The sequence below is a fragment of the Nelumbo lutea genome, chromosome 1 (genome assembly GCF_056320005.1).
Source record: "Nelumbo lutea isolate HS-2025 chromosome 1, American lotus-T2T, whole genome shotgun sequence".
Lineage (NCBI taxonomy): Eukaryota > Viridiplantae > Streptophyta > Magnoliopsida > Proteales > Nelumbonaceae > Nelumbo > Nelumbo lutea.
Window position 1 is genome coordinate 168,127,671 of NC_142684.1, and position 19,677 is coordinate 168,147,347.

Sequence of the window (19,677 nt, forward strand, 5' to 3'; positions counted from 1 at the left end):
TCTTGGTTTGTTTTTGCTCTTTATCAGCGGATATCATGTTGGCAAGGCATTCCAAGAGGAACTGCTTCTCAGAGACATCTTATCAAACACCCGCCTCTCTTAGCCAAAGTCCTCGCTTCTCGCATAGAAATTTCAAATTTGTGCTGGTTGCTTCGACGGAGAAAGAAAGGCATTGCTATATCGGCATTTGACTGGCGTCATGACTTGCTAAACTTAAAGTGCTATCGATGCCTACTAGATTGAGTCGTCGGACCTGGAGCAGGGTCGAGGAGGACCAGCTCATTCGATTAATAAATCATTGCAAGGATGCAAGACAATTAAAACAAGTTCAAGCTTACCTAGTCGTGACTGAGCAATCGCAAAACAACTTCCTCATCACAAAACTTGTTCGTGAATTCACAACTTTTGGTGACTTAAAACATGCTCGGGCTGTTGTTGATGCCGTTGATAATCCTAACGTCTATTTGTGGACAGCCATGATTAGGGGCTACTCACAGCAGTCTGATTCACAGCCTTGCTATAGAGAGGCAATAGCAACATACGCCCGTATGCACCGCCAAGAGAGCAGGACGATGGCTGCGGACCAGGCACTTGCTTTCGCCTTATCATCAGTCCTAAAGGCGTGTTCGGGGTTCTCAGCACTGAGACAAGGTATTCAGATCCATGCCCATGTTGTGAAATATGGATATCATACAGAAATTCGCAGCCAGACGGCATTGATAGATTTCTATACTAAATGTGAGTTCATGGAAGAGGCACAGAAGCTCTTTGGTAAAATGTCTGAGAGGGATGTTCAAGCGTGGAATACCATGATTGCAGGACATGCGAAATATGGAAATATGAATGCCGCCCGCTCTTTGTTTCAGGAGATGCCAGTGAGGAACCTCTTCACTTGGGAGGTGATGATCACTGGATATGCAAACTTGGGTCGAATGGATTATGCAAAAGAACTTTTTGATCAGTTGGTTTCAGGTCAATCTGGGCTCAACAGCAATGCTATCATTTGCACAGCAATGATCACGGGCTATGCGAAGTGCAACGACATTACAAATGCACGACTAATCTTCGACATGATGGCTGAAAGGGATGTGGCCTCATGGAATGCAATGATCTCGACCTATTCTCAGGCGGGTTTCTTCAACGAGGCCCTGGATCTCTTCCATCACATGTTAAGGATAGGAGATGTGAAACCAAACCAGACCACAATTACTTGTGTGGTTGCTGCTTGTGCTCAATTGGGATCAGTCCAATTGGCGGAATGGATTGTAGATTACATCAAAAGTCATGGGAACAGACTAATGAATAACCACACAGTAACAGCCCTCATTGACATGCATGCCAAGTGTGGGAATCCAGATAGAGCATATGAGTTGTTCAAGAGCTGGAATGACAAGGACTTGATTTGTTATAGTACTATGATGTCAGGATTTGGTATGCATGGGCGTGGCAGAGATGCTCTGAAGATCTTCTCTCATCTTCAGGAAGATGGGCTGAAGCCTGATAGTATTTGCTTCATTGTGGTCCTATCTGCTTGTAGCCATGGAGGTCTAGTGGATGAAGGCTTCCAGTACTTCAATTCCATGCAGAGTGATTACTCCATTGCCCCAACTGCTGATCACTACATGTGCATGGTTGACTTGCTAGGCCGATCTGGCCGCGTATCGGATGCACACAGAATTATCACCGAAGCTATGCCTCCTGTTAAGCCTCATGCCGGAGTATGGGGTGCTCTTCTGAATGCATGTAGAATATACAACAACATTGAAGTGGGTGAACTAGCAGCTAAGAATTTGCTAGAGATGGAACCTGAGAATTCAGGAAACTATGTGTTGCTTTCTAACATATATGCTAAAGCACAAAGATGGGATAGAGTTGCAAAGGTGAGGGCTCTCATGAGAAACCGTGGGATGAAAAAACCACCCGGTTGCAGTTGGATTGAGATTGATGGAAAGACCCACAAATTCTTGATTAGTGATGTACGATATCATCAATTGGAAATGATGATGCAAGTTTTGGCCAGTGAATTGAAGGCTCAAGGCTACTTTCCTGCTATAGATCATGATGAATGATTACTGAAGGACAATACACAGTAGTCATCAGCATTACTTACCTCCTGAAACTGTAACTAACAATAATTTAAAGGTGGCATCAAGTCTTCAAGGATCATCATCAGCTACAGCATCTATATCTATTACCAACTCTTCTTTGTTTTTTATTTTTTACATTTCTGTATTTTTGGGGGGATATTATTTTGATTATGAGTATGTGAATAGACGGCCTTGATTGTTTAATGAAGCGTCTCAACAGTGATTCTTGTGAGCTATGGTGATGCAAACATGCATTTGCACAAAATCGAGAAGCATTGAAGGCTTCTAGGGAGATCCGGCAGGTGAGTCGATGTCATTAGCTTTGCTTTCGCTCCTTTTAAAATGGACGAATAAAAGAATCCCATGTAAACTCATATATCAAATGGGGATTAAAATTCCAATTTCCAAATGATGTTGGTAATGGATTCACGACTCATACACCATCACCGTTCAGCGTTTTTGAGTGAGACCATGGATTATCGACTTATCAGTGGGTTCCAAACCAGTGCCAAGCTTCTGTTTTACTAGAGCCTAGGAAGAAGAAAGACATAAGTGGGCAGAAATCAAAAGGTTTATTAGAACCCATTAAAGCGTAAAGAGAGACAGCAGCAGAAAACAGAAATTCCATCTCCTCCAGTGACGATCATGGAATCAATTGGACTCGTCTGTCTCCAGAGAAGATTGATTTCGATAAGCCCTGTACGTCTGACACCTCTCTCTCCCTTTACTTTAAGCTCTACTATATAGCAAGATTGCATTTCATAATACACAAGGTGAAAAGATAAAGCTTGTCTTCAGTTAGGTGTATTCAAGTCCAAAAATAAGTCGTACCTGAATGCCGCATGCATGCTACACAGAACAGAATTGAAATCACACAGGTCCCCAAATGCTGTTTTTCACGTAAACTCCAAGTTGAGGAACATATAGGCACTACAAGTTTATGAAAAGATTGCCAGAACAGAAAGCCCAGAGCGATGTCTTCTCATGAACATGCATCATATGCGGTCTAGAAATGCATGGACATGCGAAACAGGCCATACATCAGTTATCTCAGAAGCTGAAGGCCTGAAGCTGGGGACATGCGACCAGACAATGCCAGCTCGGTAGGCAAAGGCAACCTTAGTGCTTGCACTCATGCAGGCTCCTTTTAGATCAAGGCGGGGATTAACTCTGTTCAATAAGTTCACAAGTTGAAACCAAAGGTGGGAGCCTATATATGGTTATCACTAGTCAGATCGATTTTCTTGGCCAAATACGATGTCTAAGAGGCTTACAATAAATCCAATAATAGGAATCCCAATGAAGCCACATGGAGAAGTTCATCCCCAAATGCTGAGCTGGATAAGTCTGATCCATGGATCCAATTAATGCTATCTAAGAGCTTATAGATGAGATGGGATCATGAAAATAAGGGAAGAAATGAAAAGAGGGAGACTGAGGAAAGGGCCTCGGTGCGGTTTTGTTGAGGTGAACACTGTAATTATGAATTTCTTATTGGAGACGGTTTACATTCCCAGAAAACTGAGATTCATTTAGTGCTATACAAAATGAAGGTGAGGTTGAACTTAGATGAGATTAAATTCTATAATTCCATACCGATTTGCTTGTCATGAATATAAAATAAAAGTTAGAGGTGTTACTAAGGTCCTACAAAATTTTTAAGGGATTGCAGCTGTTAGGGACTTCGTAAAGTTTTCTAGGTCCTTCAATCCTTCCTCGGGAGATTTTGCTTCACCAAGAATTTTCACCATGGCACTACCAACTATGACACCGCCAGCTCCCCATCCTGCTATCTGTAACCAACAAGGTTTGAAATGGTATGTCAAGTGTCTGGGGTTTGAAGATTGCAAGCACAAACTTCCAGGTCATTTTGATGTATAGGAGTTACCTGTTTCACATGTTCTGGTTTTGATATGCCAAAGCCAACTGCGACTGGTTTATCTGTTGCCTGTATGGGAGTAGGAAGAGTATCAGCAATTGACAAAGAACTGGATGTCTCACGTACTCCATGAAACAACTGCAAACCACCTCCAAGTTGATGTGCTGCCTCTCTGGAGTGGCTATAGCCCAAAAGCACACATAATAGTCCATAATTTCAAAAACTAAGAAAAAAATAAGATGCAGTACCATCTTATTTATGCATGTTTACCTTGGTGATTTTAGCTATCAATTCCACACTTTGGATCCACTGTACATGTAGTACCCAAAGAGTTTATAGCTGCTGACTATTATCCCTCATAGATTATATAAGTTTCAGATTCTCCTGAATCTTATACCTAAGCTATTTCCAAATATTATCTATAGTTCTCATGATGGTATGCAGCCTCCTAAATTTATGGCCTTGTGCCAAACAAATAATTGAATATTGTATCCTATAACTCCTATAATATAAAAAAACGATTTTACTATATTTGATGTGAAACGCATCTCAAACATTCTTAATCTCCTGTAGAAGAGATTGAACCCGTGAACTTATAGATGAACGAGCTCCAGTAACTCCAACCGAACCTACCTATTCAATATATCATACATTGTTAGGGTTTTAATGAAGGTAGATAAGCTGGTCCACAAAAGCAAACACCAATCATTTTATTCAAAGACAAGGAAAAAAAATCCAAATTTTCAAAATAAAATATGAGTCACATGCCTAACAAATAGTTTAAAAAAAAATTAGTATGTAACTTTGGGGCTTTGTTCAACTATGATTCTTCTCTACTATCTTAGAGACAGAAATCTGTTGATAATCGAAGAGCTGTTCATTTAAAGGCCTAATTACAAAGGCCAATGAAAAAACTAAAAGCAAAACCAATTACAGCACAAACAATAAGACAATTAAATGATTTAGTGAACTAAAACATTTAAATATGTTACATCTTAGATTTCCAGATATCATATATGTTACGAAAAGTTTGTTAATCTATTTCATCCCTAGAAAGATAACATGATGGATTTTAGAACAGAAAGGAGTACCAAATGGGTATATAGATCTAATTAAAGGGCATGTATGAAGGTGAAACAACCAATGTCGAAATACCAAAAGAAGAGATGTCAGAGTTTCCTGTCACAATTGGACTTTTGTTATGGTCACACCATCCGGCAGCTGTTATGGTCACACCATCCGGCAGCGCACTGCGGCGCAGTCATAGGCAGCAGCACGCACAGCAGGCCGCACAGCAGCAGGCACCGGCCGGCACCGCACGGCAGCGGCACCATGGCACGCAGCATGCACCGCCAGGCAGCAGCGTGCACCGCACGCACTGCACGGCAGCACGCACCGCACACACGCCTCGCACCGCACGGCAGCGGCACCATGAGGCGCGCGCAAGCACTACACGGCAGCAGCACTGCGCGCACGCACCGCGCGGCAGCGGCACCATGAGCCGCGCGCACGCACCCGGCAGCAGCAGCAGAGCGGGGCCCACGCAATAGCTCATAGGGGTGGGCCCACCCTTATCTGGACACATCAAGCCAACTCGTCGCCAGCTTACCTTATCCTTATCTTATCCCTTATCCCTTATCTTTATCTAATCTTATCTTTATCTTATCTTAAGTAAGAGTGAGTTACCATTAAGAGTAGGTAATTAGGAGTTTGAGTTCAAGTTGGAGTTTGAGTTTAATTAGGAATTTCCTTCTGTAATCTCCTATTTAAGGAGCTACGAATTGAAATAAAACATTCAGTTTTCCAGCCAAGAAAAGAGTGAGGAGAGTTCGGGTGGTCTCTTGGACAAATCACCCCAAGGGAGAGTTCGGGTGATCTCTTGGACAAATCACCCATTCAGTTTCTGCAATAGGGTCTGCACGCAAGGGAAGGCGCAAGGGGAAGCAGGGCTTTTGCACCGTGGACTGACCCATGATGGGATCCTACGCGCGGGACCATAACAACTTTCCCCAAGGCTCAGCACTTGGCCCTTATTTATTTGCAATAGTCATAGATGAATTGAAAAAGCATATTCAGGAGGTCCCATGATGTATTTTGTTCGTTTATGGCAGTATTAATTGATAAAACCAAAGAGGGATTAAATGCAAAATTATATTTATGGAAAGATGTCTCAGAAAAAAAAAAGGCTTTAAAATAAATAAGACTAAAATGGAATATATGCAATGTAAATTTAATAATAGGAGTGATAATCAGGGTATAATTAAGATTGAAAACCAAGAAATATCTCAATGCGACTTCTTTCACCCCAATCCGCTAATCCATAGAAAGGGAGAGATTGAGGAGGATGTCATGATAAGAAAAAACCACTTAAACTAAAAGTAAAAAACTTATAAAACAGTTATGAGGCCAGCAATGTGACATGGAGCACTGTTGAGCAATCAAGAAACAGCATATCCATGAAAATGAATATAGCAGAAATGCAGATGTTGAGATGGATAAATAGCAAAACTAGAAAGGATAGGGTTATGGATTATTCATAGGAACTTGGGAGTAACCCAAAAAAGTGATAAAAAGAGGGAAAGTAGATTAAGATGGTTTGGTCACGTCCAAAGAAGACCATCCACGGCACCACCAACTAGTAATTTGATAGAAGAGATAAGGGCAAATCAAAAAGGACATGGATTAAGTAGCACGAAATGATTTGAGGGCTAACAGTGGACATGGCACTAAACAGAGTGGAATGATGGACAAGATTCATGTAGCCCACCCCATATAGTTGGGATAAGGCTTAGCTATCTGAGTTAATGTACTTATGTACTTCATATGAAAACATTTGAGAAGGAAACAATAAAAAACAAGTATTAGTAAATGAATGCTGAAATATACCTAAGAACTATTCGTTCCAGCTAAATAAAAGAGATATGAAAAGCTTATTTACTGCACAAAGGATCTTACAAGGTACACAAATCCTTCTGAAGCTTCAACGATAGCTTTCATCCGATCTGTTGGAGTAGTGGGTGTTGTAAGAAGTACCTCAAGCACAGAACAAAGTGATACAAGTAAAATAATTGCATAAATATTAATCAGAGAAAAGCAAAAAGACAACAAATACTGACATCATCAACATCAACATCATCTAAGCCTTGTCCCATCTATATAGGGTCGGCTAGATAAATCATGTTTCTGCATTCCATTCTGTTCAGTTAATTTGACTAAAAGAAGTTATAGTATAGCAACACCAAATAGTTCATAATTTCTATTATCAAACATAGATATCAAAATACTATCATATAGTATCCTTACAATGATACACCAAATTCCAATATCAAGTATCCATATATTTCTGAGTTGAATATTATTTAAGTAAAACTCATAGTAAAAGAAAGACATTTTCCAATGGCTTAATCTAAAAATAATATAAAATACCATGCAGATGATTTTTTTCAACTTTTTGGTGTGTATTATGAAATATTGTGCAGATTTTGTTTCTCACTCAACTCTACTTTCATTTATTCTTGAAGTAGGATACAAGCTGTCAAGAAACAAACGAACTTGTGGTGGAGGTATAGTACATCAATAGAGTCATAGGCTAGATTGATCGATGCTATATTCCAAAGTAACTAGAAGTCCATAATTAATTTTTCTGATTAATTTATTGATTATTTAATTAGGCCTTTTATGGTTAGATTCCACCATCAAGAATTTTCGAATAATTTAACTTCGGTGCCTCGATTCAATAGCATAAGGCCTATGACTTGGTGGACTGGGAGTTTTTATTAGAGGTGATGAGAAACTGTGGATTTGGGGACAAGTGGTGTAGTTGGATATCTGGGTGTATCAGTACCTGTCACTACTTCATTCTGGTAAATGGTGCGGTAAGGGACTTTTTTCCAGCTTGCAAGGGTGTCAGGCAAGGGGATCCACTCTCACCCTTCCTTTTTACATTAGTAGCCGATGTGATTAGTAGGATCATTACTAAGGCTGATAGTGAAGATGCCATTAGGGGTTGGAGAATAGGGAGACACCAAATCCCAATCACCCACCTTCAGTTTGCAGATGACCTAATGATCTTTTGTGAATGAGGCTTTAGCAAGAAGGTAACAAACCTAAAGGAGCTAATCAAAGGATTTGAAAAGATTTCTAATCTGAAAATAAATCTGGAAAAGAGTTGCATAGCGGGTATAAACTTGGAGAATGGGGAGATCGAGGTTACTGCAGAGTGTCTTGAATGTTCCATCTCTGCTTGGCCTATGTCATACTTAGGGCTTCCATTAGGGGCAAACACTAGGGAGAGCAAATTTTGGACCCTAGTGCTAGAAAAGTTTGAGAAGAGATTAGCCTTGTGGAAGAAGAATTATATCTCCTTAGGAGGGAGAATTACCTTAATAAGAGCTACTTTGTCTAACTTACCTACTAACTTTTTGTCTGTCTTTAGAATACCAGCTAGGGAAGCTAGGAAGCTGGAGAAGTTGATGAGAGACTTCTTGTGGGAGCCAAGACAAGAAAAAAAGGATCATTTGGTTAGTTGGGAAATTGTTTGCAGAAGTAAAGAAGATGGAAGTTTGGGACTTGGGAGGGTGATTGAAAAAAATCAAGCTCTGTTAGGGAAATGGTTGTGGCAATGGCCATTGGAAAGTGAGATGATGTGGCATGAGGTGGTGGGAAGCATTCATGGGAGATCAGAGAATGGATGGGATATTGGTGTATCAAGGCAAGCTAATTTGGCAGCACCTTGGAAGGCCATTCACAACACCCTTCCTCAATTTCTCAATTTTATCAAGTATGAAGTTTGTTTTGGCAACATTGTTCGCTTTTGGGAGGATATCTAGGTAGGAGACACCCCCCCCCCTAAAGGACCTTTTCCCTTTACTATTTTTTGTTTCTTTGTACAAAAAAGAGGTGGTAACACCCTTGGCTCCTAATTGGGATTTTGGGTTTCATAGGGGACTAAGGGATGATGAAATTGAATCTCTCTTTGACTTGCTATGTTGCCTTAATCAGGTTTGCTTGGATCCCTCCAAGCCAGATAAAAGGGTGTGGACTCCTAGACCCAAAAGAACCTAAAGGAACCTTTACTTGTGCTTCTTACTTCAAGTCCATCTCTCAGCATTTTGCTCAACAACCTTTTTCGTCAAAGGAAATTTGATGTAGGCCAGTTCCTCCAAAGATTATGGCGTTTTGTTGGGAAGTATTCTATGGGAAAGTAAACAATCTAGATAACCTACAACAGAGAAGACCTTTCCTCTGCATTTCTCCCAATTGGTGTATCCTCTATAAAGCTCACGGGGAGGATTGTTACCATCTACTAATATCTTTTCCTTTTTTCTGCACACCTTTGGGCTTGGCTACTTATGTTGTTTGGGAGTAGTTGGAGTATACCAACAGAAGTTCGCATGATCTTTAACCATTCTACTTTCTCTTGGCCTACAAAAAGAGGGAGAATTATGTGGAGATGTGCTCGCGCTGCCCTGATTTGAACTCTTTGGGAAGAAAGGAATGCTAGAATCTTTCAAGAAAAGGAAAGGAGCAGTCAAGAATTGAAAGACTATGTATTGCATAGGGCAATACTTTGGCTGAAGACTTTGCAAATCTTTCATCATTTCTCTTTTAATGACCTTTGGAGAAACTGGTCAGCAGTAGCAAGGTGTTCACCCATAAAAAAGACAAGTCAATTACAAGCTGGTCTCCTCCATCTGAAGGCTCACTGAAGCTGAACTTTGATGGAAGTAGCATGGGCCAGGATTATCCAGAATGGGGGTGTCTTGAGAAATGAGAAGGGAGAGATTCTGTTGCTCTACTCGGGTCCTTTAGGAGTTGGGGACTCTATCAAGGCAGAGCTATTAGCTGCTGTACAATGGGTGCAATTTGCAAACCATCTGGGGGTACAGCATCTAGTAATTGAAGGGGATTCCAAAGTGGTGGTGGGCTGGTTGAAAAATCCTGAAGATGCTATATGGTGCTACAAGAATGAAATGAAGAAATTCAGTTGGTTGACAAGGAATATGTTGGTCTCTTTACAGTGGGTGGGGAGATCAGCAAATACTTTGTCCGATGTGTTAGCCGAGCAAGGGGTAAATAGGGAAGAATTGTTTTGGGTTCAGCTGTGATTCTTGTATTTCTTTCCAAGCTAACTTGTAAGATTCAAGGAGGGGCTGCAGCTCGCACCTCTCCCTGGGATGTTATATGAATTCACAACTCTAAATCAACTTTTGAACTAATAAAATTTACAATTCATCAAAAAAAATGTTCTATAAGAGATGTTTTTCTTCGTAGAACTATCCTTCTTTATATCTGCACTAATTGATGCTTAGAGCACCCCTTTGATTAAGTGACCTTCTAAATTGTCCATGCTTACAGTGTCTTTGCCCATGCCAGTTTCATATCCCATTGCAATCAAACTTTTGCTCTATAACTGACAACCATTGAATGTGTTCGAGTCTTAAACAAATGGGCAAGCTTGTCAACAAGGCAACTAATTAGCAGTTTAGCACATCCCATTTTTGAAAACTTTTTTGAAAAAGATGGTAACTTATTCATAAAACAAGAGGTATATGAGAAGATGTTCACAGGAAATATAACTCAAAAGTTAAACAGGAAGGAAGCTATCACTAAACAAGCAATCTCTGTCAGCGCCAGCCTTTGCAAGACCATCAGCAGCAGAATTTAGCTCCCTAGGGACCCAACCCAACTGAGCATTCAAGTTAGAGTGGATGTCTCTAGCTTCAGCCAAGAAATAAGTTAAATCCCAGGGACCACTGCCAGGATCTGCTAACCATCTGATTGTATTTGCAGAATCACCCTTCATGAGAATATTCAGGTATGCCAGATTTCTTGCAATCCTGATTCCAGTTAAGGCTGCCAGGATTTCAGCCTTAGTTGAAGAGGCTATCCCAATTGGTCCACTGTAAGCCCAGATAATAGTACCATCTCTTCTTCTAAAAACTCCACCAATTCCTGCTGTACCTGGGTTTCCAATGGTGTTTCCATCAAAGTACAGAGTTATCTTCCCTTCCTCAACAGATCTGTGGATTTGGGGGGTGGTGAAGGACATGGGCACATCCCTGGTGATGAATCAAAACATTGGCTAACCATAGAAATCAAAACATGGGGGTGTTTTTATCTTTTAATGGATGTATTCTTTGAGTAATTATCAGAGGAATCCCCCTTTGTTAAAAATGGGATGTGCCATGTGTCAAAATCACTAGCCATCAATAAGAGATGGGAAAAAAGTGAGGGGTGATCACCATAACTTGTAGGTTGGAGCAACTGGGAATAGAGATGAAAATAGAGACTGAAAGACGTAAAAGGGTATGGCTTTAGGTGCCACATAGGAGGGAAATAGTGGTGAGGCCAGTTTTGTGTGTGTACATCCATATGCTTAAGGGAAGGGGGTCATATAAACAGGAGGACAAGGAACCCATTGTTTTTTGCAAAGCATGTAAATAGTAGTTAAAAGATATTCATTTTCTTTTTTTTTTCTGATTGGGAACTTTCAAGAGTATTGAGATGAAATAAGAACAGATTAGGGAAAAATTGCAAGCATGAGTCCCCCCCCCCCAAGGAAAAAGAAAAAGAAAAAGAAAGTTATAAGAGAGGAAAAAGCAAATCTCAGAGGTAGACCAACTGCTACTCTCCCCCAAAAGGACAACATATACCCCAAACCGAAAAGAGAGGCATTAGCCCAAGGGATAAAAACCCCACCTGTGGAGTCAGCAGCATTGCTGATTGTAGTTCGTTATCAAGATTCCTTGGCTGATTAAAGATCTATTCTTGTTCGAAACCTAAAAGGTTACATTTATAGAATCATGTGAAATGTACCTTTTCTGCTTAGGGAAAAAGGCAGTTAAATCAAATCTACTTGATTGGGATACAATGTCTTTGTTGCATTTCAGGTGGAAAGTTATCAAATGGAGCACAAGCTCCAACAGCCATTGAAATTTTGAAAAGTAACTTGGATCTTTTTGGTAACTGCCACAAATTCACAGAAGATGTGAAAAGAAAAAACTGCAGGCAGCATTTCATACATTATTCTACCTTAAACATTTGTTTATACGCTCTGTAGTGTTATTAGTTGCGTGTTTTTGTTTATCAGTACAGCATACTGGCTTTTCTTTTTTTATGGGAAACGGTAACTTTCATTAATAATAATGGATAAAAATTACAACTACCACCATCCAAGGGCCGGATGGAGAACCCTTTGATACAAGATGTCTCATAAAAAGGCCCAAAACCAACTCTTGCCTATAGACTCCTTGCTGTGCTAAAGCATCAGCCATACCATTTGCTGATCTTCTTGCCCGATTAAACCTCACCCCAATCTCCCTTGCTAAGCTTGAGATTTCCCTTAGCTTATGTCTGAAAAAGCCATGTGCCCAAGCTTCTACATTGCAGCCAGCCTATTACCAGTTTGGAGTCTCCCTCCATTTCTAACTATTGCAGCCAGAATACTGGCTTTTCTTTGCATTCGCAATGTGGCAGTGGCAGTGTTGGATTTCCAGTGATTAAGTACTGCCTTAATTAGCTTCTTTAGTTCTTAAAGGTTTCTTCTCTCTTCTAGAGAGAGAGAGACAGAGAAAACGGGATAAGAAGATAATGTACACAACTTACACAATCTGTAATATTATCTATTTTTTTTTTGATAAAACCATCTGCATTATAGCATTCATGTGCAAAATTTATAGCCCATACAGCATCTATAGATAAGAAGATAATGCTATTCCAGTCATTACAGAAACGGGATAAGGCTTCAATACCAACCAGAATAGAAAACTACAAAAATGAGTCTTGATCTTCCCAATTATCATCTCCTCAACATACTATTTTTGTGTTAGCATTGTAAGAAACAAATCACTCATGAACAAAATTTATAGCCCATACAGCATCTATAGATAAGAAGATAATGCTATTCCAGTCATTACAAAAACGGGATAAGGCTTCAATACAAACCAGAATAGAAAACTAAAAAAATGAGTCTTAATCTTCCCAATGATCTGAAAGAATGGTAGGATCTATCTAATGGACGCCAAGAAAGGTGCGGAATGGGGGGGCGAATTTCAAAAAAAAATTCCTACCTTCTTCCAACTGGGAATCATATTCCCTAAATTTAGAATACATTATTCAATGATCCTACTTGAACCATAAACAAACCAGATCTGAACAAAAGGAAACAGGAAGGATTATACCTGATCCGGAAAAATAATATCTCCCAAAGTTGGTGTTCACGCCCAAAGAAGTGACCAAGATCCGCTCCTGCTGAAGATGACACAGCTGTGGATGGAACGGAACCAGCAGGGTGCGTCCTACACACTGGTTTCTTCACAAGAACCATCTGGAAACCTTGAACACCGAATCCTAGTGTCTTTCTTGCAAGACTATTGTCAAGAACTGCTTTCTTGACTTCCTGTTGCTGCAAAGATCCAATCTTCCAACAGGTAGTGGCGGTGACTGAAAGAGGAGAAGTCCAGGGACGAAGAGGGCAGAATTGTCTCTTCTCTCTGGAGTCTATGAGAGATCAAATCTCAGATTGCAGGATGTGTTTCTTGCTTACTCAAAACCCCCTAGTTCGAAATCTGATATTTCTGCTAGGGTTTTCTCCTCTTTCTTCTTGATTGAGAAACGTCCCAATAATTTGGGAGTTATCCCAATCCAAATCAGTATTTGGATAGAGGTTAATCTTAATCCTATCTGCAGATTAAGTTAGTTAACTCCTGATCTTATCAGAAGGTTACCAGATTCAAATCTAATTTGAATTTGGTCTCTTAGAGTGGATAAGGTCAAAGACCCAATCCTTTTACTAACACTAATCTCAGATTCGCCCTATGAACTGGTGATCATATTAGCCCAGTTCGAAATGGGCTTTTGGCCCATTAAGTGTTCAGTGTTTAACTAGTTTCCAACCTGCTGCCCAGTTGGGCTTCTTTGTATGGCGTGGGACCCAAACATTGATCTACACACCAACCACATGGGTTCGGCCCAGCCTTTATTACAAGGCCCAGCCGAATTCACTGAAAGACTCAGTGACCCCCTTGACCCCATCACATGGACCCTATGGGCCCAACACTTACATTAAGTGGTCCCTGGGCCAAGCCATCTTATAAAAACCCAGGGACTGTGGGCAGGTGCAAGATTAGCCCATCAGGTATTATCCTAAATGGTCTTACACTTAACCTCTCAGCCCTTAATGATCAAGCACTGCCCGACAAGAGAAGACATCTCTCTCGGCTGCAAGGAACAGTGCCGCACTCTCTACTCACATGGATCCCGGGAATTAAAACATTTTGCAAATCTTTTGAAACCGTACATATATATTATTTTGCAAAACAAAATTCCAACGATTGAAATCAACTGTCGGCAGTTTGGTTTCCATCAGAGAGAGTGCATTACCGATCATTACCATTGTCCGACAAAGGGGCTGATCCTGTCACTATGACCACTCACTCAGATGAATTCTCAGACTACCCCAACATGTCTAGGTTTTGACCCCCACTAAGGATCTCACTGATTGACATATCAAAGATAGTCTAATTCGACACCTAGTGATGTGTCATAATCGAGTCTAGAGGTCAGGTGTAACTTTCCAGTTTTGCCCATCTGTCTCCAAGGTCTAGGGCAATACTGAAAATCTGGTCTGGTTCAAGGGTTCAAGCAATCCCATACTGCATGTGCCTTGGGTCTTACCCTGATGGCCGAAACAAGCCATCCCAACACTTGGTGGCACACCAGTATCAGCCTTGGCAGGATAAATCTCCCCAGACTTATCCAATGGCTGTGAACATTTAAAACTAACACAAGTTTCTATAAGTGTCCAGTTTTAGAGTCTTACACAGAATTATACCAAACAACATGAATCAAACATGCACTTTAATTTATTTTCCACTAAATAACAAAAGTACATCAAATCCGATTGAAGCTAAGGGCATACAAGACTGTCTAATAGATCTCAGCCCGCTTCGCGTTGAGGGGTGTATAGTCCCTCTCTTCTGCTGGAGCTCGGAAAGGCTGATTTGGCTTTGCCCTCCGAGCTTGGTCCTTCTTCTTCCTGCTATCACTCTGAGCTTGGGTCTCCGGTTCCCTTTTCCTTTTCTCAAGGGTATGCTCGCCCTTCTGGTTGATTTCCTCCTCCGTCCCTATGAACCGATCCGCGAGCTTGAGGAACTCGGTCACGGTCTTGTGTTAATTGATAACTACGTGCCACTTGAACTCTTTGTGGGTGATACCTCGTTTGGCTGCGGTGAGGCGAACTGCGGGATCCAGGTTGGGTATCTGTAAAAAAGCATCGTTGAACCGCTTGATGTATTTCCGAATGGACTCCCCTTCCTTTTGAACTATGCCAAGGAGGTTTTCCTAAGTTCTCGAGCACTTTTTGCTGGTGACGAAGTGGAAGGTGAAAACATGCGCGAACTGCGCCCAGCTTCTTATCGAACTAGGCGTGAGGTTACATTACCATGTGCGGGCTACCCCTTTGAAGGTGGCGGAAAAGGCCACGCACATGCAGGATTCACTAGCTTTTGCTAGGTGCATCTGGGACTAGAAGGCATTCACATGATCATTTGGATCGAAGGATCCGTTATACTTGTCCAGTGGAGGGAACTTGAAGTCCCTTGGCATGGGGACAGCTTCGGCGAGCTTGAAGTCCACATGATCACTTGGACTTGAAGTCACTTCACCTGAGCATACCTCCTCTTTTCCTTTGAGCTTGGGAGAGACTCGAGTGGCAGTTTGGCGAACTCACCGGCGTCTTTGTTGCTGCTTTGCTGGCTCGACGTTGGTGCTTGATGCTTTAGTGTTGCCGAGCTCGACGGGCTCAGATTACTAGTGGTGGCTCTGAACCGAAGGGCCATGCCTATAGTCTTCGGCCAGGACTTCGAGCGGATTCTCTGCGAGTGGGAGCTCGAACTGCGAAGGCCTTGGCGATACGGGCTTGGTTGGTTGGGAGGCCCCCGACCTGCCCACAAGTTGTGAGGCGGGGGTGGCCGACCTCTCCTTCTAGCTATGGGAAGAGGCTTGGCTCTTGGCGGGATACTAGGCCTGAGAGGCCTCTCCCCAACAAGGTCGCTCACTCCAACGAGAGGGCTTGGTCTGCTTCGTGGCCGAGTGCCGAGGGGGAAGCGGTGGCTGGGCCTAAGGCAAAGAGGGAAACTACTGTTTATACTGGTAGTGGGAAACCTAGTGCAACACTTGCTGCTGATAGAGTTGGAATTGTTGAAATCGTTGCATTTGATCTTGCATGGCTCGCACGCACTACATTAAGTCCTCCAACTAGTTCGGGTTGGCCGCTGGGGGCACAACCGAGGGTTCAACAAAGGTTGCTCCAACTGTAGAAGGGAGTGGAGCGACCGTGGATGCCACTATAAGAGGCACGTTCAAACTAGGAACTCCGTCCACGGAGAGGGGGACAATGAACTGCCCAATACAGACAATAGAAAGTTGGGGCTTCTCCCTATAAGCGTTTGGGCTGGCACCACGTCTGACGTTGCTGGAGGAAGCCATGAATGTTAAGTTTTCAGAAAAGGAAACTGTGAAAGCTTAGAGGAAGGCTTTTGAAGCGTTTCCCATAGACGACACCAAATGATGCAACACGATCTGAGCACTCTTATCTGGCTACTGACTGGCTCTTATCTGGCAACGGACGACACCTGAGAAGAAGAAGGTGAAGGATTCCCGGGGGATTTGCCCGGCGGGAATACTCCGTAGCTTAAGTTAGAACGCTGGGGAGAAAGTAAAGAATGTAAAGAGGCTAAGTGTGTTGGTCGCGCTAGATCACTGAGTTCTCAAGATTAGTTCGAGAGCAAATAAAATGACTCAAAATCATATTCGATCAAAGATCCCTCTCCCCTTCGACTAAGAGGCTTTTATAGGGGTATTCTTGTCAAATCGGGCATAACCGCCACTAGGCTTCTGTCGCAGTCGTTACCTACCAGGGATGCGCAAGTGATCGTTGCAGGGTACTACCCAATTGAATGGGTGACACGTCCCGGGAGGACAGGCATGTCACCATCTGTCGAGAGACGTGGATACAGTATGTCGAATGGGCAGGGACTGCGCCATCAGTCAAGAGACATGATGCAATCTGACAGGTACGGTCTTGTCAGATAGAAGCTTCCTGAGAGTATCGCGTCGCTTAGTCGCGAGCCACCCTGTCGCGCAGCGAGCTATCTTGTCGCGAGCTATTTTGTAGTGAGCTCCCAGGGGTACTTCGAGGCGACCCTCATCGAGATTGTCTTTGGGCAGTCTTTCTACATAAGTGTTGGAGTGAGTTGGTTACCCTAGCTCGCAAGCTGGGATAATCTTGGAGTATTCCCTTTCAGTAGCTTGGGGGATTTCAAGCTCACGTTGTAGCGAGCTCCCCCTATAGCGAGCTATGACGTAGCGAGCTGTCCTGCAGGCTCGTTACTTAGTCGCAGTGGTGCTGAATTGTTGCTCGTGTTGAGTCAGATTCACGTGTCATTGTCTCAAGGGTTCGGATCAAATCATCCTCCATGAACAAAGCATGCAGAATCACCAAAAAGAAACCATTTTGTAGATAGTCGATTCAGTTACTTGCAACTGTGACCCGAGAATTATCATCTTTGGATTTAACCTGATTATTGCCCTTGGAAATCAAGCTCTCCCTCTTACAGAGAAAGCAAGCAATTTGGACGATTCTAACAGCAACATCCAATTCTGTTGAATATTCCTTTGTTTCTGAGGATATAATCCCCAACTTTTTGTCCTCCATGATCGATGGAGAAGTTCGATGAAAACCCGAAAGAAAAGCAGCGTTTTCTGAGAGACCCACCTTGCTGGAAGAGGCGGCTAGGCAGCATTTACTACTGGATAATAGCAGAACGCCTACATGCTTGGATGTGAGAATATTTCTTCTCACTACCAAATTACGTGGGAGAGTTGTGTTGCGTGGCTTGCACAGAATAACGGCATCAAAGACTGCCCTTTGAACCAATTTAAACTATCTTCGCCTACTCGAAAGAAAAATCTGTTTTTTTTTCAAATAAGAAATCTGTTGTTTTTGATTGATTATGTGGGTTTTGAAGCAAGAAAAACAAACGGCAAAATAGGTTCATGAAAACTGAGAAAATGGATATAACAAGGGACCTGTAACATGGCGTTTGAGTGAACATCTTCTTCGTCGTTCCTCGCTGTTAAAAATGCTTCGCTTTCGGAACGGTCGTCGGCGTTGACCGGCGGAATTCAAACGGGTGAAATCTCCGGCGGATTTCAGTTCTGAGAGCAGAAGGTGAGAGGTTGAAGTAAGCGCGTCGACCGGCGGAGCTCAAAGGGTTTAAATGTTCTGAAACGAGAAGAATGACCTTTTTGGCGAGATGACACACGGTTAGCTCCGCACGAGTCCCTCTAATTCGCGTGTGGGAGCATTCACAGTGCGTAGGACGTTTTTGGGGGGGCAAGGTTGTAGGGGGCGGATGCGAACCCGTTGTATGGAACCCAGTGGGCCCACTGTCATATAAAATCATAAAAAGAAAGGGATTACGTGGGACTCAATGTCATAGGGGGGCGGGGGGAGAGAGAGACCGAGTGAGTGAGTGATTAAAAATGATAAATAAAAATTTGCGAGATACAATGACCAGCTGACCCTACCCAATATTTTTCAACAAACTCACATAGGATATTACATATGAGATGGGTCCTATTTAAATCATTACCTTACCTAAAAGGATAGTGTTCTGGGTTACCTCTATTGTGTCAAATTTCCTATTACTTATGTTTTATAGAGTAGGCAATACAAGCCTAACAAGAACCATTTTTGTTGAAGTTATTGAATCGATGAGCTTTAATTTCAAATGGTTGAAAGACACAGCTGTCCCATCACCACTTGATATAATTAAGTTTTTAATATAGTTAATTTAATTACTTAGACTAAAATTATTTATTTAATGATTTAAAAATATTTTTAAAAATATAATTATTAAATCTAAAAATATTTTAAAAAATATAATTATTAAATCTAAATTTAATTAACAAAATATTTTAAAAAATACATTAAATGAATTTAATTTATTTGAAAAAAATCAATTATCTAAATCAATTTAATATGATTCAATCATATAAAATTAATTGCTTTATTTATTTAATTTTAGGTTATGGTCCCATGTATTTTATGACTAGAGTAAAGCACTATTATTAGTTATATAGCCTACTAAATAGCTACTGTGTTCAACTAAAATTATCTTTGTTTTGGTTCGATAACATGTGGATCAAAATGGAAAGAGATGGGTTGTTTGGGGCCCAATGAGGTCATGAGAGAGAAAGGGTTGTTTAGGGCCTTGTGTCAAAGAGAGGGGTTATGTGAGACCCAATAAGGTCTGTTGTTAGCAAAGAGAGGTTGTATATGTTTTATTTTTTAAGAATTTTAAATTTTTATTTTAATGAAAACTATTTATTTTTCTTTTATTTAAAAAGACATTTTATTTTTCTTTCACAATTTTTTTTTCCTTTTTTAATGACTTTCAATCTTACAACCCTTGAATAAAACTATTTATCTTTTCATGGCCCTGCAACTCCTTACTGTTAGTGTCCGTTAATGGAAGGATTAAAAATATTATTTTGCCCAACATTCTTTTTTAAATTTTCAAAATGAAACTTTTGACACCTTTCTCAGATTGTCGAGACTTATCTTCCTTATCGTTAGTGTCTTAAAGTATTCATTTGGTTCCTCTTCATCTTCCTTGGTCTGTCTTTGCCACACAAGTCCAAATC

The 19,677-nt window shown here is 41.4% G+C and overlaps 1 protein-coding gene and 1 pseudogene across 2 annotated transcripts; one reads left to right on the forward strand and one right to left on the reverse strand.

The window, feature by feature from the left end:
- Nucleotides 1–227: 227 nt before the first annotated feature.
- On the forward strand, nucleotides 228–2,069 carry LOC148879040 (pentatricopeptide repeat-containing protein At1g08070, chloroplastic pseudogene; annotated as a pseudogene).
- Nucleotides 2,070–3,542: 1,473 nt separating this feature from the next.
- On the reverse strand, nucleotides 3,543–18,343 carry LOC148879041 (tryptophan synthase alpha chain, chloroplastic-like). Of its 2 annotated transcripts, XM_088960421.1 has the most exons (5): nucleotides 18,058–18,343; nucleotides 6,922–6,999; nucleotides 4,522–4,599; nucleotides 3,976–4,035; nucleotides 3,543–3,880 (listed from the first exon to the last, which is right to left on the reverse strand). In XM_088960421.1, exons 1-5 carry the CDS (start codon nucleotides 18,064–18,066, stop codon nucleotides 3,746–3,748), a joined length of 360 nt encoding a protein of 119 aa, XP_088816547.1. In that variant the 5' UTR covers nucleotides 18,067–18,343; the 3' UTR covers nucleotides 3,543–3,745. The 2 variants fall into 2 exon arrangements, with proteins under 2 accessions (XP_088816547.1, XP_088816546.1); XM_088960420.1 differs by lacking the exon at nucleotides 4,522–4,599.
- Nucleotides 18,344–19,677: the final 1,334 nt, after the last annotated feature.

Excerpts from the sequence above, each read along its gene's own strand:
- LOC148879041 (XM_088960421.1), bottom strand. Across the intron at positions 4,600-6,921 it reads CAGAAGGATTTGTGTACCTT|GTAGGTTCGGTTGGAGTTAC; the intron begins GTAAGATCCTTT and ends TATATTGAATAG. Across the intron at positions 4,036-4,521 it reads TTCTACAGGAGATTAAGAAT|GCAACAGATAAACCAGTCGC; the intron begins GTTTGAGATGCG and ends ACTCCCATACAG.